The 17,958-nt window shown below is 36.4% G+C and overlaps 3 protein-coding genes across 4 annotated transcripts in view; 1 reads left to right on the top strand and 2 right to left on the bottom strand.

Annotated features, from left to right (window-relative positions):
* Positions 1-249: 249 nt before the first annotated feature.
* On the bottom strand, positions 250-1,903 carry LOC107693889 (vacuolar protein sorting-associated protein 11 homolog). Its single transcript, XM_016493422.1, has 5 exons — positions 1,722-1,903; positions 1,298-1,446; positions 1,052-1,187; positions 607-770; positions 250-501 (listed from the first exon to the last, which is right to left on the bottom strand). Exons 1-5 carry the CDS (start codon positions 1,861-1,863, stop codon positions 250-252), a joined length of 843 nt encoding a protein of 280 aa, XP_016348908.1. The 5' UTR covers positions 1,864-1,903.
* Positions 1,904-2,821: 918 nt separating this feature from the next.
* On the top strand, positions 2,822-13,593 carry LOC107693979 (hypoxia up-regulated protein 1-like). Of its 2 annotated transcripts, none has more exons than XM_016493595.1 (24): positions 2,822-2,838; positions 3,212-3,269; positions 4,144-4,216; positions 4,389-4,482; positions 4,608-4,686; positions 5,319-5,473; positions 5,560-5,636; positions 5,839-6,020; positions 6,189-6,304; positions 6,439-6,625; positions 7,741-7,875; positions 7,966-8,048; positions 8,411-8,543; positions 8,714-8,901; positions 9,010-9,148; positions 9,261-9,318; positions 9,425-9,501; positions 9,599-9,757; positions 11,146-11,336; positions 11,734-11,821; positions 12,108-12,364; positions 12,932-13,016; positions 13,294-13,389; positions 13,504-13,593. In XM_016493595.1, the coding sequence occupies exons 3-24, from the start codon at positions 4,150-4,152 to the stop codon at positions 13,513-13,515; spliced, it is 2,658 nt and encodes an 885-aa protein (XP_016349081.1). In that variant the 5' UTR covers positions 2,822-2,838; positions 3,212-3,269; positions 4,144-4,149; the 3' UTR covers positions 13,516-13,593. The 2 variants fall into 2 exon arrangements, with proteins under 2 accessions (XP_016349081.1, XP_016349080.1); XM_016493594.1 differs by lacking the exon at positions 2,822-2,838 and adding an exon at positions 3,008-3,044.
* A 1,139-nt stretch (positions 13,594-14,732) lies between these two features.
* LOC107693981 (zona pellucida-like domain-containing protein 1) overlaps positions 14,733-17,958 on the bottom strand; it is an 11,278-nt gene continuing 8,052 nt past the window's right edge. Inside the window, exons 9-12 of the mRNA XM_016493597.1 lie at positions 16,535-16,706; positions 16,296-16,404; positions 15,380-15,403; positions 14,733-15,271 (exon numbers count right to left, since the gene is read on the bottom strand). Of these exons, the coding sequence (XP_016349083.1) occupies positions 15,120-15,271; positions 15,380-15,403; positions 16,296-16,404; positions 16,535-16,706 (457 nt within the window). The 3' untranslated portion in view covers positions 14,733-15,119. The remainder of the gene's footprint in view (positions 15,272-15,379; positions 15,404-16,295; positions 16,405-16,534; positions 16,707-17,958) is intronic.

Consider the following 17,958-nt stretch of genomic DNA (forward strand, 5'->3'; position numbering starts at 1 on the left):
TTAGAACGAGCCGTTTTAGGTAGGCGTGGCTGACTCTTAACTTTTATAAAGAATATCTCTTTGGATTTGAGACTTTAGTCTTTGCAACTTTACAGATCTTCTTTATGCACCAAGAGCTTGTAACACTTCAAAGAGAAGGGAAAAATTTAAATCGCATCATATGACCCCTTTAAGTTTAGACAGATAATCTATGCAATACAAATGAGTCTTACTTCATTGTGAGTAATGATTCTTTCAATACAATGAGTCTTACTTGCTGGGTGACTTGTTATTGTGTGTGAGTAGCAGCAGGTATCCTCTGTGCCAGTGAGTTAGAAGTTTGTGCCCATCGAAAGCAAAACAGGGTCCTCTCTCATCGGGCTGGTACAAATACACACAGTCATCTCCAGCCACTATGAACTGTGAGTCCTGCGAGGGGTCTGTGAGCGCCGAGCAGCGGAGGGCACAGCCGTGTGTGTCCAGTTTTATACGAGGGTACTCTTTCACTGATAATGTGTAACACTGTCAACATAAGAATAATGCTGCTTTCAGTTCAGTATGATTTTCATCTGGATTTACACGCTTTTCCAAAGATGAAGAAAATCACATTCCATGTAAATAACGTACCTGCACTTTTTCTAAAGTGGCGACAAACAGGTGTGTGACTTTGCCAGCCTGCCGGAAAGCCAGGCCTGTGATTGGACAGTTGCCCTCATGGAGGCTGAGAGTTTTACTGTGTCTGTCTCTGGTGATGTCACCCTTCGTCAGCACAACACTGCCATCTGTAAAACCTGAGCATTTAACACAGATATTACTGACATTGTTATTATAGTATAATTAAAATATTAATATTTTAAATTAGATTTATTTTTATATTTTTCCATTTTAATTTTAGTTCATTTTAGTAATTTTGTTGTGTTTTTGACATTAGTTTTGGTGATTTTAAATATAGTTAAACTGAATGAAAAAAGTATTTTTTATATTATATTTTATACTTTTATTTCAGTTAACATGTATTTTATTTTAAGTAAATTGTTTTATTTACCTATAACATATATTTAAAAAATCCTACCTATAGCCATGAAATTAAGGTTTTCATGTACACTGAGACAAGACACTTCAGTAGGTTTGTTTCCAGGTATGGCAGGGAATATCCGGGTACACAGAGGACTGCCGCTGTCCTTCTTATCAAGGTTCCACACCTTCACCTGATGGGCAAACACATGCACTTTAGAAATCAACTTACATCTCTAAAGCACACACAGATCTGCACTTGCACTGACATGTATCTTCAGCAGACACCTGTCGTGATTCTTACCAGAGGATTGATGCCAGGCTCATCCTGACCCACAGACACCAGGATGTTGTGTTGTTTCAGCTGGTACAGGTGTGTCACGCGCAGCTTATAAGCCTGAAAGCTGGACGGCTGCAGGGAGCGGGTCAAAAACCAGATCTGCCCGTCCATATGTGCATTGCAGGAGTTAACGAAAACGGACACATATGGCATAACTAAAATCATATTTAATCATCCAGAAAGGACTGAATGTTGAATTCATGAAAAATCTAAAAGAAAATACAATGTCATTATCCATTTTACAAAGCAGATTTACTGCAACCTATTAAAATACGCTACAATTTATGATTTGTACAACTATGATTATGAAATATATTTAGTATTATTGTTTATTAGATTCATCATTGCTAAACTAGCCTCAAGCATGACGTCAGCATATTAAGGATATCTCCAAGCACAATGTGTCCTCGACCTGAATCACAGGCCGATATTCCCACCGGTAGTTGGAAATTTTTCCCATTTTCGCTCGGATATTTCACCGTTTCTTTATCGAAAAACACAAAACGTCTCCACTGTAAGAACGCTGCCATTTTTCAAGCAGTTCTTGTTTAGCAAAATCATGTGACTCACATCACGGTCATGTGACTAGTGTCAAGCTATTCTTGTTTTCTGTATTCGCGGTATTTTTAAGGTTGCACACAAGTCACGAATTAAATTGATAAAATTAATTTAAACATTAAATGTAAATTAAATAATTGATGCTGTTTTTTAAGCCAAAAATACACACCAAATAGAAAATTATAAGAAAAAATATACATATTTAATTTAAATGTATGCTTTCAAAAGTTATTATTATGGCCAAAAGACATAATACAACAGAAAATTAACCTGCTAAGTCCGATTCGTGAACGAACTGTTCTTTTGATTCGGATCTTTTCAATTAATCTCTGGAACCGGTTCGCGAATGGGACTGAACGAATCTGTGCGTTTCATGTGTCAGCAGTCCCTTTTCTTTGTCGTCTCTTTGATCGTGACTCGTGATTAGGCAAAGAGTCAGTTACTTTTATAGCCAAACAGCAGAAATGTTACAAGTATAAACGTACATATGAAGAAAGTTGGTTTAATAAATATAATTTTATTTCATGAAAAACGTAATAAACAGAAATTTGCCGTATAACTTAATTGGGCCGTTTTTTTTTGTTTTTTTTTGTTTTTTAATTGGGCCGTTTTATAACGTAATAGATGCAAAGAATGACGTAAAAGAACCACTGAATCGTTTCTTTGAAATGAACTGTTCAAATGAATATATTCGCAGAGATGAGTCGGGCTCCCGCACAGCCGTTATGTTCCCCTATTTGACGTGGACCAATCAGGTCCGTGCTTACTTACACGACTGACCACTCTCGCGCACTGGTTGGCACGTGGACCAATCAGCGTTCTCCATTCAATGGTAAAGAGGCGGGACTTACGAGCATAGCGATTAGCGCTTCCCTCGGCGAGCTGCGAGTTGTGTGGATCCAATGAGATCACGCCGCGTTCCGGGCCCAACGTGTTAGAACAAGCCGGTGAGTGCAAGAGCAAAATTAAGCAAGTGAGGTGGTGTGCTCACAGGGCATTGCTGGTTAATGCGATCTCCCTGGCTTCTGTAAGACGTTAGATATTAAGGTTTAACGCAGAAAAGTTGTGGTTCATAATTAGGGCAGGGTAAGCGTTTCTAGTGGATCCAATGAGATCACGCCGCGTTCCGGGCCCAATGTGTTAGAACAAGCCGGTGAGTGCAAGAGCAAAATTAAGCAAGTGAGGTGGTGTGCTCACAGGGCATTGCTGGTTAATGCGATCTCCCTGCCTTCTGTAAGACGTTAGATATTAAGGTTTAACGCAGAAAAGTTGTGGTTCATAATTAGGGCAGGGTAAGCGTTTCTAAATATTGTTGTTCAGGTGTCAAGAGGGATTTACCAGTCAAGAAGAGCCAATATAATACTTGATCTGACTGAAGGTAAGTGCCATGCCATCACTTTCTTTGTTGGAGATGTTTGGGCTTAACTGAGTGGTTGCATATGTTCACAAATCAGTAGTAACGTTACATCTACCAGACCATCAGCTGCATGTTCTTATATGTAAAAAGAAAGCGTTCTGTTTACAATGTTCACTTTATCAAGCAGTGAAATGACACTTTGACATGGTCATGATGCTCTTCCCATCAGGATCAGGCAGCCTCATTCAAGCTTACGTCACACGGGCTGTGCAACTAGAAGTTTCCACTTTGCATTTTTGAATCAGCATTACAAATAGAAGAAATGTGACTGTAAAAATGAAGCCAAATGAGATTTGTGAACATATATTAACTATAGTCTCCTTGTATTCTTTTTACACCTTAGCTCTAATGTCTGAATTCTGCAGAAAAAGCTCTGCAAAAGTGCTTCCTGGAGGCCCCTCAAAATATTTTTTGATGGGACCCTTATATGACACACATTTCAGGTTTTGGGGGTTTCTGCTACAGAATTGAACGGTTAAATCAGCTGTGTTTTATTAAGACAACATCCAAAAGGTACTGTTGGGGGGCCTCCAGGAACAGGTTTGTGATCCACATGTTCTCAAGCTTTGTCTCAGACTTGTGGATGGGATTGGGATCACATCAAGTCAGCATGTACCTGTTTACACCTGCCACTGACCGAATGTGTCCACCTACACGTCCATATTTGGCATTCGGGCAGTTTTTCATATCACAGTTGTGATGTAGGACTGTCAGTTTTAGTAATAGTGTTTGAGATTATGATTTGAGGGAACTTTTCATATGCTTCCTGTTTTTGTGCAGAGCTTTTACTTTTAGCCTACATGCTGTTGATCCAGTCTTTGTGTCTTTCCTGCAGGTCACAATGAGGGAAAGGCTGTCTTTATGGGCTGTTTTTTGCCTATTAGTAGCATTCCTGCCTTCTCAAACAGGTAAGCACCACATAAATTGTGATTATAGTCTTTTTTTATTACTTTGGTGATGTTCTTCAGGATGAATTTAAATCTATCAAGATTGTAAACATGCGTTATATATTTACATTGTGGTTTTCTTATCTAGAGTGAATAATTTCAGCTCTCACTGACATTTTTGTGTGTGTTGCAGAATCAGTTGCTGTGATGTCTGTGGACTTGGGCAGTGAATGGATGAAAATCGCTATAGTGAAACCTGGTGTGCCAATGGAGATTGCATTAAACAAGTAGGTTTTAGAACAGAGTGCATATAAAATCCACAGATGTCAAGCGATTTAGACTTATAATATAGAATAATTCATTTCGGACAACATTTTACTCTGTTGTGACATTTAGCTTCTTTTTTGTGTAGGGAGTCCCGGCGGAAAACTCCAGTCGCAGTGTGCTTAAAGGAAAACGAGAGGCTTTTTGGAGACGGCGCTTTAGGAGTGGTAAGTCATTGTACACCATAATACCTTCTTTAAAAGTCAACATAAAATGGCATTTGCAACAGATTTGGGGTTAAGATTTTTTTGTTGTTGTTTGTTTGTCAAAGAAGTCTCTTATGCTCACCAAGTCTAATAAAAAATATGCTAAAATGGTAATATTGTTTACAATTTAATGATTTAAAATATCTTTAGTTTTACATGATCCTTCAGAAATCATTCCAATTATGCTTATTTGGTGTGCACAAAATATTTCTTTTTTATAATATTTTTATGAATGTTGAAAATATTGATATTTCATGGAAACATTGATACATTTTTATGATTTATTTGATGAACAGAAAGTTCAAAAGAACAACATTTATTTGAAATAGATATCTGTAACTATATAAATGTCTTTAATGTCACTTTAGATAAATTTTATGCATCTTTGCTAAATAGAAGTATTAATTAAATACCCTAAACTTTTAGACAATAGTGTAAATCATTCAAAATAAGACCAGGTACATGGATTAAGAAAGTAAATGGACTTCATGTTCTGTAGAATGAAAAGCACCCCTTCACATTTTCTTTGTCTCTAACACCTTGTTGCAGCATATTTGACAAGCTTTGACTCTAGCATTCTTTAATCATGACAGGCTGTGAAGAACCCCAAGGTGGTTTACAGATTCCTCCAGAGCATTTTGGGAAAGACGGCAGACAATCCACAGGTGGCACAGTATCAGAAACACTTCCCTGAACACCAGATGCAGAGAGATGAGAAAAGAGGAACAGTGTTTTTCAAATTCTCAGAGTAAGTAATGGAGCACTTGCAGATGCATTAGCTGGAACCGATGTGTTTTATATTAACATGAAAAATGAATCTTTTATATCATCCAGAGAGTTGCAGTATACTCCAGAGGAACTTTTGGGCATGATATTGAACTACTCTCGTGGTCTGGCTCAAGACTTTGCAGGTTTGATTATAAGGAGTGTTTTGAATAGCTGCCTTGGTCTTTGCAGAGCGGGGTATTTGAACGCACCAATAATTTAGTTCTCGTGGTCTGGCTCAAGACTTTGCAGGTTTGATTATAAGGAGTGTTTTGAATAGCTGTCTTGGTCTTTGCAGAGCGGGGTATTTGAACGCACCAATAATTTAGTTTGTTTTTCTTCTAACAGAGCAACTCATAAAAGATGCTGTGATCACAGTGCCAGCCTGTTTTAATCAGGCAGAACGCAGGGCAGTCTTGCAGGCTGCCCATATAGCAGGTCTAAAGGTCCTTCAGCTTATCAATGATAATACTGCTGTGGCTTTGAACTATGGAGTCTTTAGGAGGAAGGACATCAACTCTACCGCACAGGTACTTCTGAAAGGTTTGAAGTGAATTTTATTTATTTATTAGGTCAGCAGTGTATCAGCCAATGGTGCTGTTTATGAGTGAGACTTATCTTTTTGACCAACCGATGGCTTTTTGTGATGTAGAAATGCATTTTTAAATGGGATTTTTTGATACTTACTTTTTTTGTAGAACATCATGTTTTATGATATGGGATCTGGCAGCACAACAGCCACGATTGTCACGTATCAGACGGTGAAGACCAAGGAATCTGGCACTCAGCCGCAGCTTCAGATACGTGGAGTTGGGTTAGTCGTGGTTGTCATGTTTTTGCCAAATTTGTTGGCCACGTGGCCAATGTATATGTATACAATATGCATGTATATGTATTTAATATGCATGTATATGCATACAATATCGCTGTTTTTCTTTTAATATTTAGGTTTGATAGAACACTTGGTGGATTCGAGATGGAGCTGAGGCTCAGAGATCATCTTGCCAAGCTCTTTAACGAAAAGAAGAAATCCAAGAAAGATGTGAGGGAGAATCTGCGCGCCATGGCCAAACTCCTTAAAGAGGCTCAGAGACTCAAGACTGTGCTGAGTGCTAATGCTGAACATATGGCACAGGTATCTCAAACTGAAATGACAATTTATTTCAATAGTGTACAATACAGTTTGCAAAAATTAAGAAAGTCTGCATAAAATCAAAATTCAGCTATTTTCAACATGCATATTATTGTTGCTATTATTGCGAGCCATTCAACCGTGCATATGTTTCTTTTTTTTTTTAACCTCCTACTTTTAAATGATGATATCAGTTTTTCTTGCCATGAAAATAGCCATAGAAGCTGGAATGGCATTAAACGCAAACAAACATAAATGATAATATCATAACTTAATTAACTTAATAAACAGACTTCTCTGGTGACTTAAAACCCACCACTTTCGTACATTCAACTGCAAATTCACATTTAGAAGTTTTTGAGTGCAATGCCCAAAATTCATTTAACAACCAATGGACAGAACAAAGTTCCCAACCTACTTTTTTATTTTTTCTTCTTTCTTTTCTTTTTTGATCATTCATTTTCACTGTATGTCACAATTCAAAAGAAAATCTCTGTCGCTGCTTTCCCTTCATTGTGCCTTTTAAATGTGTGAAATGACCAGTAGACATTTCTAGGTCACTATTCAAATGTAAGCAAATTTGTGAACTTATCAGAGGTTCTGGCTTCCACTGAAGCATATGATGCTTTGTATCATTCTCAAATCATGCACTACATGCAGCTTGAGTGTTGCTATTAAAATGGAAAAAGAGGGACAAACCAGATAAGACACTTTAAAGATAACAAGATTTAAGTAAGATATTTTCAATTTTATATTCATTTTGGATTTTGACTCCCACTCAAATTGTTTTGATGATAACTAAAAAAATCTTGAATTAGAAAATGCAAAGGAACATGTTAACTTAGGACCACACTGTATCTGCTTGGAGTAATATTCATTACACAATATTTTCCCACATTGGATGGCCTTGATTAAATGGGTGTTATCAAATTATGTCTATTTCCTTGACCGGGTGAGATTTGTTAGCCCTTCATTATATGTAAACAAAAATAACAGCAGTATGAATCACTGTTACATTAAAATTGTAGAAGTAGTCTGTGTTGTGGCATCTCATTTGATTTGTCTACTTCAACCAAGCCTGGGTGGTTTAGTGACCTCTTGATGTTCTCTCTCTTCAGATTGAGGGTCTGATGGATGACATAGACTTCAAGGCAAAAGTGACTCGCTCTGAGTTTGAAGCCCTCTGCGAGGATCTGTTTGACAGAGTACCAGGACCTGTAAAAGAAGCTTTAGCTGATGCTGAAATGAGCATGGTGAGGAGCTAAATATTATGCCATTCACTTTATACAGGTTTTCGAAATAGCTATGATTTAACAATAATCTGAAATACCTTTGTCAAACAGGATGAGATTGACCAGGTTATTTTGGTTGGAGGATCCACCAGGGTGCCGAGAGTGCAGGATGTGCTTCTTAAAGCTGTGGGAAAGTATGTTTTTTTGCATTTTTTTTTGTTTTTAATTTCCTAGTTTACCCTAGTAGTAGATGCTTTCGATTGGCTGTCAATGGAAAAAAATGCTTCTAGGAGCTGAGCGGTGTAGTTACATCTTCAACCAGCAGGGGCAGACTGGGATAAGCTAACCAGCCAAACTTGACCCCTTGTTATGAACTAGTAGTTTAGGTTTGGTTCTTTCTTTGAACAAAATCAGAAGCATAAAAAAAAAAAAAAACCCTAACGCAGTTCCAACATCGAATACAATTAGCTTTTATTAACAACTGAATGGATGTTCTGAAATTGGTGCAGTTTTAGAAAATTCAGTTTGGTTTCACTTGATGTTCTTTTGTCTCCAGAGAGGAACTGAGCAAGAACATCAATGCAGATGAAGCTGCAGCAATGGGCGCCGTCTATCAGGCCGCTGCGCTCAGCAAAGCCTTTAAAGTCAAACCTTTCTTGGTCAGGGATGCAGCTGTGTTTCCCATACAGGTGAGATAAAACAACACAAAGATTTTGTTCTTTTCAAGAATTAGATTTGTATTAATAGTCTTTACTTAGCCCTAACCAAGACCACTGAGATGTTTAATATAACAGACAATTAATCTGCATGTTTAATGGTCATACGACAGTTCTCCGATGTTTTCTGTCTCCCTCCTTAGGTTGAGTTCAGTCGTGAGACAGAGGAAGAGGATGGCGTGAAGACCATGAAACACAACAAGCGCATCCTGTTTCAGAGAATGGCCCCGTATCCACAGAGAAAAGTTATCACCTTTAATCGTTACATGGATGACTTTGTCTTCTACATCAATTATGGAGACCTCGGCTTCCTCAGTGAACAGGACCTGAAGTAAGTGACAAAGTTTTATTCACTCTGCTAATGTTCTGTTTTATTTGTTTACACTTTGTCAGAAACGGACTCAAGTTAATGTCAAACCAATCTTTCTTTCTTTCTCAGAGTGTTTGGATCTCAGAATCTGACGACGGTGAAACTGTCTGGAGTGGGCAGCAGCTTCAAGAAACATTCAGATGCTGAATCCAAGGGCATCAAGGCTCATTTCAATATGGATGAAAGCGGGGTGCTAATTCTGGACCGGGTTAGTACTGGATTTTAGTTCATAATGAATCATCAGATTAGTACAACTGTGAAGTTTTACTATTCCGGTAAGTGCTTAATAAGCCAGAAGAACTGAATTCTTGACTTTTTAGGTGGAGTCAGTATTTGAGACCATTGTGGAGGAGAAAGAGGAGGAGTCCACGCTTACCAGTAAGTTTTGGAAATGCCTAAAAATGTTATATGTATATAAAAAAAATAAATAAATAGTGGGTGTGTGTCTGCATCACTCTTCATTTTTTTTTTTTTTTAAACCCAGAGCTTGGAAACACCATTTCCAGCTTGTTTGGGGGTGGCAGCTCAGAGCCAACTGCAAATGTGACTGAACCGGTTACGGTAAATCTGCTTAATGATTCTTAACGACTCTGACAGACATTTAAATGTCATTTTTATCAAATTAATCTTGACATTTTGTTTTTCTATAATGGTTCAGGATGAAGAAGAAGTGACTCCAGAGGCTGAGAAAGATCAGGAACGGTCAGAGAAACAGGAAGAGTCTGCCCAGGAGAAACCCGAGATGGAGGAAGGAAAAGAGGGTGAGCCTCAGGCGGAGGAGCAGAAAGACAACAAAGAAGATAAAGCAGAAACTCAGGTGAGATTATTCACAGTTCATCACATTTCTGGAGAGGTGCAGAGTGATTATGGAACCTCTAGGCTTTCATGAGACTCAAGTTCACTAGTTCCACCCTGTTATTCTCAGGAGAGATTTGTGACTTCCCCTCATGTTTTATTATACAACATGCAGTGCCAAACACCAACTGAAGGACCTGACTAGAGTTTCTTGTAGATTCTTTTCTCTAGCTGACCCAATACAGATTTTTCTTTTTAGCTGATAATTATTTTAATGTAAGACCTAATATGATCAATATAATACAAATTATACTTTATTAGAAATAGTTATTTTTTGCTGGCCATTGAAATAGAATATTGCATTATTTATTATTATTATTATTATTATAACAATTATTTTAATTTGGAAATATATTTTAATGCCAGTTAGAGTAGTGTTGTTGTTGTTGTTTTTTTACCTTATCAGGAAATTTTGAAAGTGTAGAAGTCATGACAATTTCTATAAAAAAAAAATAAGATATAACATGTTTTATTTATTTTATTTTATAAATATTTTTTATAGAATTATTTAGCCAAAAATCGTTTTACAGGTGCACAACCAATGATTTTTAAACTTTTTTTTTTTTTTATATGATTTTCAAAAAATCTTTATGCAGTCAATCACGGACTCTCAGAAGTCAAAGTGTGGGAACCCTCTAGTGACAAACTGCGTTATATTGAAGTCTCTGCCCCTATGTAAAGTTGGACCTATGATCAATATAATACAAATTATACTTTATTAGAAATAGTTCTTTTTTGCTGGCCATTGAAACAGAATATTGCATTATTTATTATTATTATTATTATTATTATTATTATAACAATTATTTTAATTTGGAAATATATTTTAATGCCAGTTAGAGTAGTGTTGTTGTTGTTGTTTTTTTACCTTATCAGGAAATTTTGAAAGTGTAGAAGTCATGACAATTTCTATAAAAAAAAAATAAGATATAACATGTTTTATTTATTTTATTTTATAAATATTTTTTATAGAATTATTTAGCCAAAAATCGTTTTACAGGTGCACAACCAATGATTTTTAAACTTTTTTTTTTTTTTATGATTTTCAAAAAATCTTTATACAGTCAATCACGGACTCTCAGAAGTCAAAGTGTGGGAACCCTCTAGTGACAAACTGCGTTATATTGAAGTCTCTGCCCCTATGTAAAGTTGGACCTGTCACAAAAACGTGACCATTTGAATTACTCGCATCACTTACGTCAGCAAGGGTCAGACTATAATTCTTACATTTCAATTTAAGCCATGTATTATATTGCAGTTTCATATGAAGTTACCAGCCACTGGCGAGTTACTCCATTTGATTTAGTTTTGGAATCTGTTTAGAAGTGAACCCTCACCTCCGTCACACAGGGAGAGACAGATGCCGAGAAAGCCGAAAAGCCTGAAGAGAAATCAGACGGTGAGAAAGCAGAGGAGAAAGAGGAGGACAAGAAACCCAAACCACAAAAAAAGAGAAAAATATCAGAAGACATCACAGTGGGGCTTGAGGTGAATGATGTTCTCGATCCCAGCACAGAGGACATGGAGGTGTCCAAAAAGAAGTAAGTGTCTCTTGCTTCTCAGAATTTTTAGTTTTGGAATCTGTTTAGAAGTGAACTCTCACCTCCGTCACACAGGGAGAGACAGATGCCGAGAAAGCCGAAAAGCCTGAAGAGAAATCAGACGGTGACAAAGCAGAGGAGAAAGAGGAGGACAAGAAACCCAAACCACAAAAAAAGAGCAAAATATCAGAAGACATCACAGTGGGGCTTGAGGTGAATGATGTTCTCGATCCCAGCACAGAGGACATGGAGGTGTCCAAAAAGAAGTAAGTGTCTCTTGCTTCTCAGAATTAATTAACGTGGAGAATGAATTAACTGAGAGCGAGAAATGGGACAGACACTCTGTAGTAACTGAAGAATCTCTAAAGAATTCCCATGTGTTCCTCCCTCATATCAGGCTGCAGGACCTCACTGACCGCGATCTGGAGAAGCAGGAGAGAGAAAAGATCCTGAACAGCCTGGAGGCTTTTATCTTTGAGACGCAGGTATAATGAAGCTCTCTGCAGCCCTTCCCAGTGTTTGAGCAGTGACTCATAGATCCAGTGGCGTGATGGTGATGGAACTGTCTTTGTCCAGGCCTAAAAAGCTTCATTTGCAGAGCATTAGGTGAAATCTATAGTGGGCTTAAGGCTGTATTATGATGGAGGATTTTGGACGACAGTTATTACAGCTATTATCACCTCAAAATAGATTTTTTTTTCTTCCCTTTTTAGGTCGACTCTTCTTTTGAATTGACAACAAATCTAGTTAATTTTTCCTTTCTCTGTCTAGGATAAGCTGTATCAGGATGAGTATCTGGCTGTCGTGACTGAGGAGGAGAAGGAGCAGATCACAGGCAAGCTGAGCGAGGCTTCTAACTGGATGGATGAGGAGGGGTACGCCGCTGGCACTAAAGAGCTGAAGGAAAAGCTGTCGGAACTGAAAAAGCTTTGTAAAGCCATGTTCTTCAGAGTGGAGGAGAGGAAAAAATGGCCTGACAGTCTGGCAGCTCTCGACAGCATACTTAACCACTCCACCATCTTCCTCAAGTGAGCGAGAGCTGCATCAATTACTTCAATTAAAAAAAAAGGAAAGAACGAAAGAAAATGGATGGATTGATGTAAAAATATGTATTTAAAAATTGTTTACATTTAATTTATATATTAATTAAATTAATTGTATTAATACATTTATAAAAAATTTATATACTTAAATATTTTATGCATTTATTCATTTAATACTGTACGTGTTTTTTTAAATATGCAAATTTATTTATTTTATTGCATGTATTATTTTTATGTATTTAATCAATTTATTTTTAAATAACAGTTTAAAAATAGATTTAAATTTTGAAAATGTAATTGATACATTTTTTTATAAAAATGTATCAATTTATCAAAATGAATACATTTATTAATTTTATTGTCTTTATTTAAATTTAACATCAATAATAGAAGGAATTAACAAAATTTTTTTTATAAAAGAAGTATTTTTGAAAGTATTTTTAATTTTTTTTGTCTTGGTAATCTTGAGGGCAATGCAGTTTTGAGTTCAGTCCGCGACAAGTCCAAATAAATGTAAACTACTTTGTAACTTACATGGGATGTTGTTCACAGGAGTGTTAGACTGATTCCTGAGAGTGACCAGATCTTCACAGAGGTTGAACTGAAGACTCTAGAGAGGGTCATCAATGAGACAATGGTATGTAATAATCCCCCAAACCACCACCACCACATTCCTGTTTCTTTCATCTTTCCTCATGAGTTCCACGCAAACATGAGATTCACTCTGCATGTTTTGCTTTGTTTTTTTAATGTTTTTTTTTGTTGCAGACTTGGAAGAACGAGACCGTTGCAGAACAGGACAAATCCACCACCACATTCCTGTTTCTTTCATCCTTCCTCATGAGTTCCACGCAAACATGAGATTCACTCTGCATGTTTTGCTTTGTTTTTTTTAATGTTTTTTTTTGTTGCAGACTTGGAAGAACGAGACCGTTGCAGAACAGGACAAATTGTCCCCAACAGAGAAACCTAAGATGCAGAGAAGGTTATTCCTCCCAAGAGCGATGATGGTGAGACTGATTATTTTGTTTTCGCAAATCCACTAATATAGATTTTGCAACTCTTCATTTAGTTACTTTTCCTGTTAATATGGAGTGAATTCGGTATATGAATTGTGCTTTTAGCTGAAGAGGTGAAGCCGGCAGAGGAGCCGCCAACTGCTGAAAAAAAAGACGACGAACCCATACTTGAACTAAATCCAGCAGAAAATACAGATACAGGTAATTCACAATCCACTAATCAATCTAACATCAAAATCATTTTAACATGAGCTCTTTGACCTAAAATATCAGAATCTATAGATTTAATTGCTTAATATAAATGCATGTAATGTTTCTTTTTTGCAGATTTAACAGACGGCAGCAAATCAGAAAACCATAAAGGAGATGAATTATAACATCTGGAATTCTTAAAGGTTTATTTGTTATATTTATTGACTCCGTTAAGTGGTTCAAAAAAAATAATAATTTCCGGCCCCCTCAGCAAATTGGAACAGCTTGACTGATGGTGTTTATTTCAGTTGTTCTAGTTCAGTGACCCTGAGCCAAAAGAAAATACCAATCCCAACTCCAAGCTGTGTGCGCCGGCCACAGTTGTTTAATTTCACTCTTAATCCATGAATTAATGATCTTCTCCCTCTCAGAAACATGACCCCTGTTTGTTTGAGTCACAAGGAAATCAAAAATGGCATGCTTGACCAAAGTAAACACGCTGTCCTTTGTGTAAATGCAGATTATCTTGAAATGGTTGTATATGTCATGTCCTCTGACTCCAAGACACCTTTGCTTTGCGTCCAGAAATGTGTATGAGGAAATGTGAAGTTCCTGCTGAATTGTTGCTTAGCAGTTTGTCACATCTTGTTGGTTCAACTTTTTCCATGATTCCCAAAGCAGCCGTTTGTACCTGTGAGCATCATCTATGCCAAACATCTCATGTATTCATGGACTTCAGTATGATTAGTATGCTGCACTGGCATCAAAGGAATTTCACTCAACTGAAAAGTGGATTATGGATATATTTTTGTTTGCTTTCACATCTTCACTGGTTTTGCCTTTTACATGTTTTCATGTGCAAGTCTGTGTGGAGAGAAAAATGTGGAAAAGGGAGAAGATTGTTTCTAAACTGTTAATAAAGTCTCTTTTAAAAAAAAAAACAATTACTGATAAACTAACCTTATAATGCGGGTTAGCAGTTTTTTTTTTCTGTATTTAATATAATTTTTGGATTTAATTGTGTATTTTCTTAATATAAATTAAGTGAAAGAAAAGCCACACACAGGTCATTTCTAGATTCTTATAATTTTTTTTAAAAGCAAAAATCTGAGTAGATGAACGCTAGTGTTTAATACCATAAATTAATATATCCTGGGTTGCTTTAATTACTCATAACATTAACAAAAATCTTTTTTTTACAAGAATGCCCTCTTACAGAAAACCCAAAAATGCAGATATATATAAATGGAGTATAGTTAAAATCATAATGAACACTGGCATGCAAAAAAGTATGACTAATCCATTCAGTAGACTGTTTTACTGTAAGGCACACATCTATTTATAATAGTGGTTTCATGACATTTTGTTCTTCCTCATGGCATCTACTCGTCATCCCATTCCTGTCCTCTAAACCTTGAGCTCAATCAAACTACAGGACTAGACGCAGAAGCCCTTTTTACAGTGTCTATGAGAACAGATTTCACGATGATGAGCATCTCAGTTGAGAAGACTGGGATCTCTGAGAGCTGTCAATGGAAAAGGTTTGATTTGTCTGCATTGAACTTGTCCTTGTGGATCTTGTAGATGAGCACAGCCAGCATGATGACACACAGGCCTCCGAATACCCCCGCTGCCACAGAGATGCCCACCACTGTCTTGTCCTGCTTCAGCTCCTTAGACACTGCACAAACACAGGCACACCAAATTGACCCATTAAAAAAGCACACAGCTGACAAAAGGTTTAGGAGATCTCTAATTCAAATTTAAAGGAGAGAAAACAAGTGCATACCTGTAGCAACAGGTCCAAATGGTTCTATAAGGATTATAAAAAAAGAAAATTTAAAAAATGAGTTCAAACATGTCATTATAATAAAAGTTAAAATACATAAAAAAAAAAATAAAACGCATCCAAATGACAGTAGAACATCTTTACTCGTCAGTAAACTTTATTCATCAGGGGTTCTGCTGGTTTTATGAAGGTAAATGTAAGACTTGTTAAGGCCTTTTTAAAACTAAGCAAAAATAAATACATTTTAAAGAATAAAAATAGATAAATTAACAAAATAGGTCCATGTGGTCTCTAATGTAAATGTATTGCTTTAGCAATGCTTCAGACACATCGTAAATAAAACTTTCAACATTAATTAAATTTACAAAAATAAATAATTAGTTTGAATATTTTTGCTACTAGAATATGGAAATAAATTACTGTACCTTATGATCACACTGCAAAAAAAACAAAAACTTTTTTTCCAGTGCAAATGTTTAAAAATGATTTACCTGAGAAGCAAAATTACATAACATAAGCAGTCTTGTTTTATGAGAAAATTAATTAAAACATACAATGTTTTAATTTGATTCAATATTTGTTCTTGTTTTAAGCATACACTTTTGTTCACTTTCTCAGAAAACAAGACTTCATGTGTTCATTTTGCATCTCAAGTAAATTAATCTTGATGTGGTTAGATGTTTAGATTTTTGTATTGGAAAACAACAACAACAACAAAAATACTGAGGAAGTCAATTTTTTTGCAGTGCATGCAACATTTAATGCCATGACTTTTATAAAATTAAGACTTTCTGCTGTTATTTAAGAACTTTTTAGGCCTTTTGTGGAAGGGTGAATTAAGTTTTTTTAAGACCTGCATAAACCCTGTTTCATGCATATTTTGAACGATATCTCTCAAACAGCTGACTGCTCTTACCATCCACTTTGGTGATGATTGCCCCAGAGCTCACCGTGGCAACGTCACTCACTGAGGTTCCCTGAGCTGACTGGACGGCCCTCCGCTTTCTTCCAGAAGTTGTGCAGTCCTGATGCATGTATCATAAGACACATTTAAATGCACTTCAGTTAGATGATGGTTTATGAGGCCCTCTTGTGAATTACATATTAAGGTTTTTGCTAGCAATGGTACATGTTGTCATAGGGTTGTGTTCATACCTGCCGTAAGGATCTACAGAAAGAGCTCTCGCAGAGCCTGGTGGTGCAGTGCAGATAAAAGGTCGACACCGTCCTGTTTCTGTGCTCCACAAAGCGAAAAGTCTCGAACGAGAAGCGCGCCAACTGCTGTTCTCCATTCACACCCATTATGGTTTGTAGATCAAGGTTGCATCTGAAAATGACAGGATGATATAATCAGTGCTGGGTAGTAAAAGATTATATGTAATCTGTATTACGTAATCAGATTACAAAATTGGTTACTCTTTATTTTAAGGTGTCCTTGTTACAGTGTAATTATACATTAATTATACAGTGTAAGTACTGAATAATATTAATTAACTACATGTACTTACTATATGGTTAGGGTTAGGGTTTGGCTTAGGTTTACTTGCATATAATTATGCATATGCTTCTGTTTATGTCTAAAATTGCCTGCTCAATTGTGCTCCTTCCTGCAAAAAAATGATCTCTATGAAGAATTTCAGTCAGGTTTCAGGCCCCACCATAGCACAGAAACGGCACTTGTTAAAATTACAAATGACTTGCTTCTTGCATCAGACCAAGGCTTCATCTCATTACTAGTTTTACTTGATCTTAGTGCTGCGTTCGACACCATAGATCAGGGATGGGCAACTTTGATAGTGACGAGGGCCAGCATTTTTTCTCCTTTATACCAAGGGGCCAGATTACTAATCCATGTCCACACACCTTTTACACCGTTTTACTCAATTTCCTTTTTATTGAAGGAAATGAAAGTATAACTAATGTCATTTTTTTTTAAAGATTTTATTAAGTACAAAACTTGTGCAGTTATGCTAATTCAGAAGGAAAACGTTGTTGTCAGTGGACAGAAATATTACCCCGACAAGCCAATGTAAACATCTCAATTGCATTGTCTTTAAATTTGCAACAAAAAATATACAGAGGTCCTTTTTTTATTAGTAGCCTACAGAACATTCTCAAAACAACCTAAAAGGACAGTTAAAAAGGGCTTAATTAAAAAAAAAAAAAGTTATTCCAAATGGTACCATAAAATAACCTGGTATCTGCAGGATTTTTAAAATCAAATTTAAGACCTTTAAATACCTTAAATACCTTTGCACTTCACATTTCAGCCTTTAAACAATTTTTAAGAAAAGGGATGAGTCAAAAGTATCAATTATCATATTAATTTAAACAATTATTATCAATTAATTATTATATTAAATAACATCTAAATATATCTTAGTGTCTTAATTGTTTAGATTTTTATAATGCATTAGCTTTTTGTCGATCCACTGGTTCACATTTAAAAATATGTAGCAAAAATAGCAGATGGGCTTATTGAAAAAGCAAATTCGTTCTCTGCCAGCAGGTTTCACTTTCAGAACTGCAGAAATATAGTGGTTTCCCCGGTAACCGCAGTACACAAAGCTGACGTGCAG

This window comes from Sinocyclocheilus anshuiensis, unplaced genomic scaffold (genome assembly GCF_001515605.1).
Source record: "Sinocyclocheilus anshuiensis isolate Anshui unplaced genomic scaffold, SAMN03320099.WGS_v1.1 scaffold694, whole genome shotgun sequence".
Lineage (NCBI taxonomy): Eukaryota > Metazoa > Chordata > Actinopteri > Cypriniformes > Cyprinidae > Sinocyclocheilus > Sinocyclocheilus anshuiensis.

Bases quoted from the DNA above. Each gene is read 5' to 3' on its own strand.
- LOC107693979 (XM_016493595.1), top strand. From the start codon at position 4,150: ATGAGGGAAAGGCTGTCTTTATGGGCTGTTTTTTGCCTATTAGTAGCA. The intron at 4,483-4,607 runs GTAGGTTTTAGA...TTTTTTGTGTAG, and splicing joins ATGGAGATTGCATTAAACAA to GGAGTCCCGGCGGAAAACTC. The intron at 9,758-11,145 runs GTGAGATTATTC...TCCGTCACACAG, and splicing joins AAGATAAAGCAGAAACTCAG to GGAGAGACAGATGCCGAGAA.
- LOC107693889 (XM_016493422.1), bottom strand. From the start codon at position 1,863: ATGGCAGCGTTCTTACAGTGGAGACGTTTTGTGTTTTTCGATAAAGAA. The intron at 1,447-1,721 runs ATATCCTTAATA...CCTGCAATGCAC, and splicing joins AGGACACATTGTGCTTGGAG to ATATGGACGGGCAGATCTGG. The intron at 1,188-1,297 runs GTAAGAATCACG...TTTGCCCATCAG, and splicing joins AGCCTGGCATCAATCCTCTG to GTGAAGGTGTGGAACCTTGA.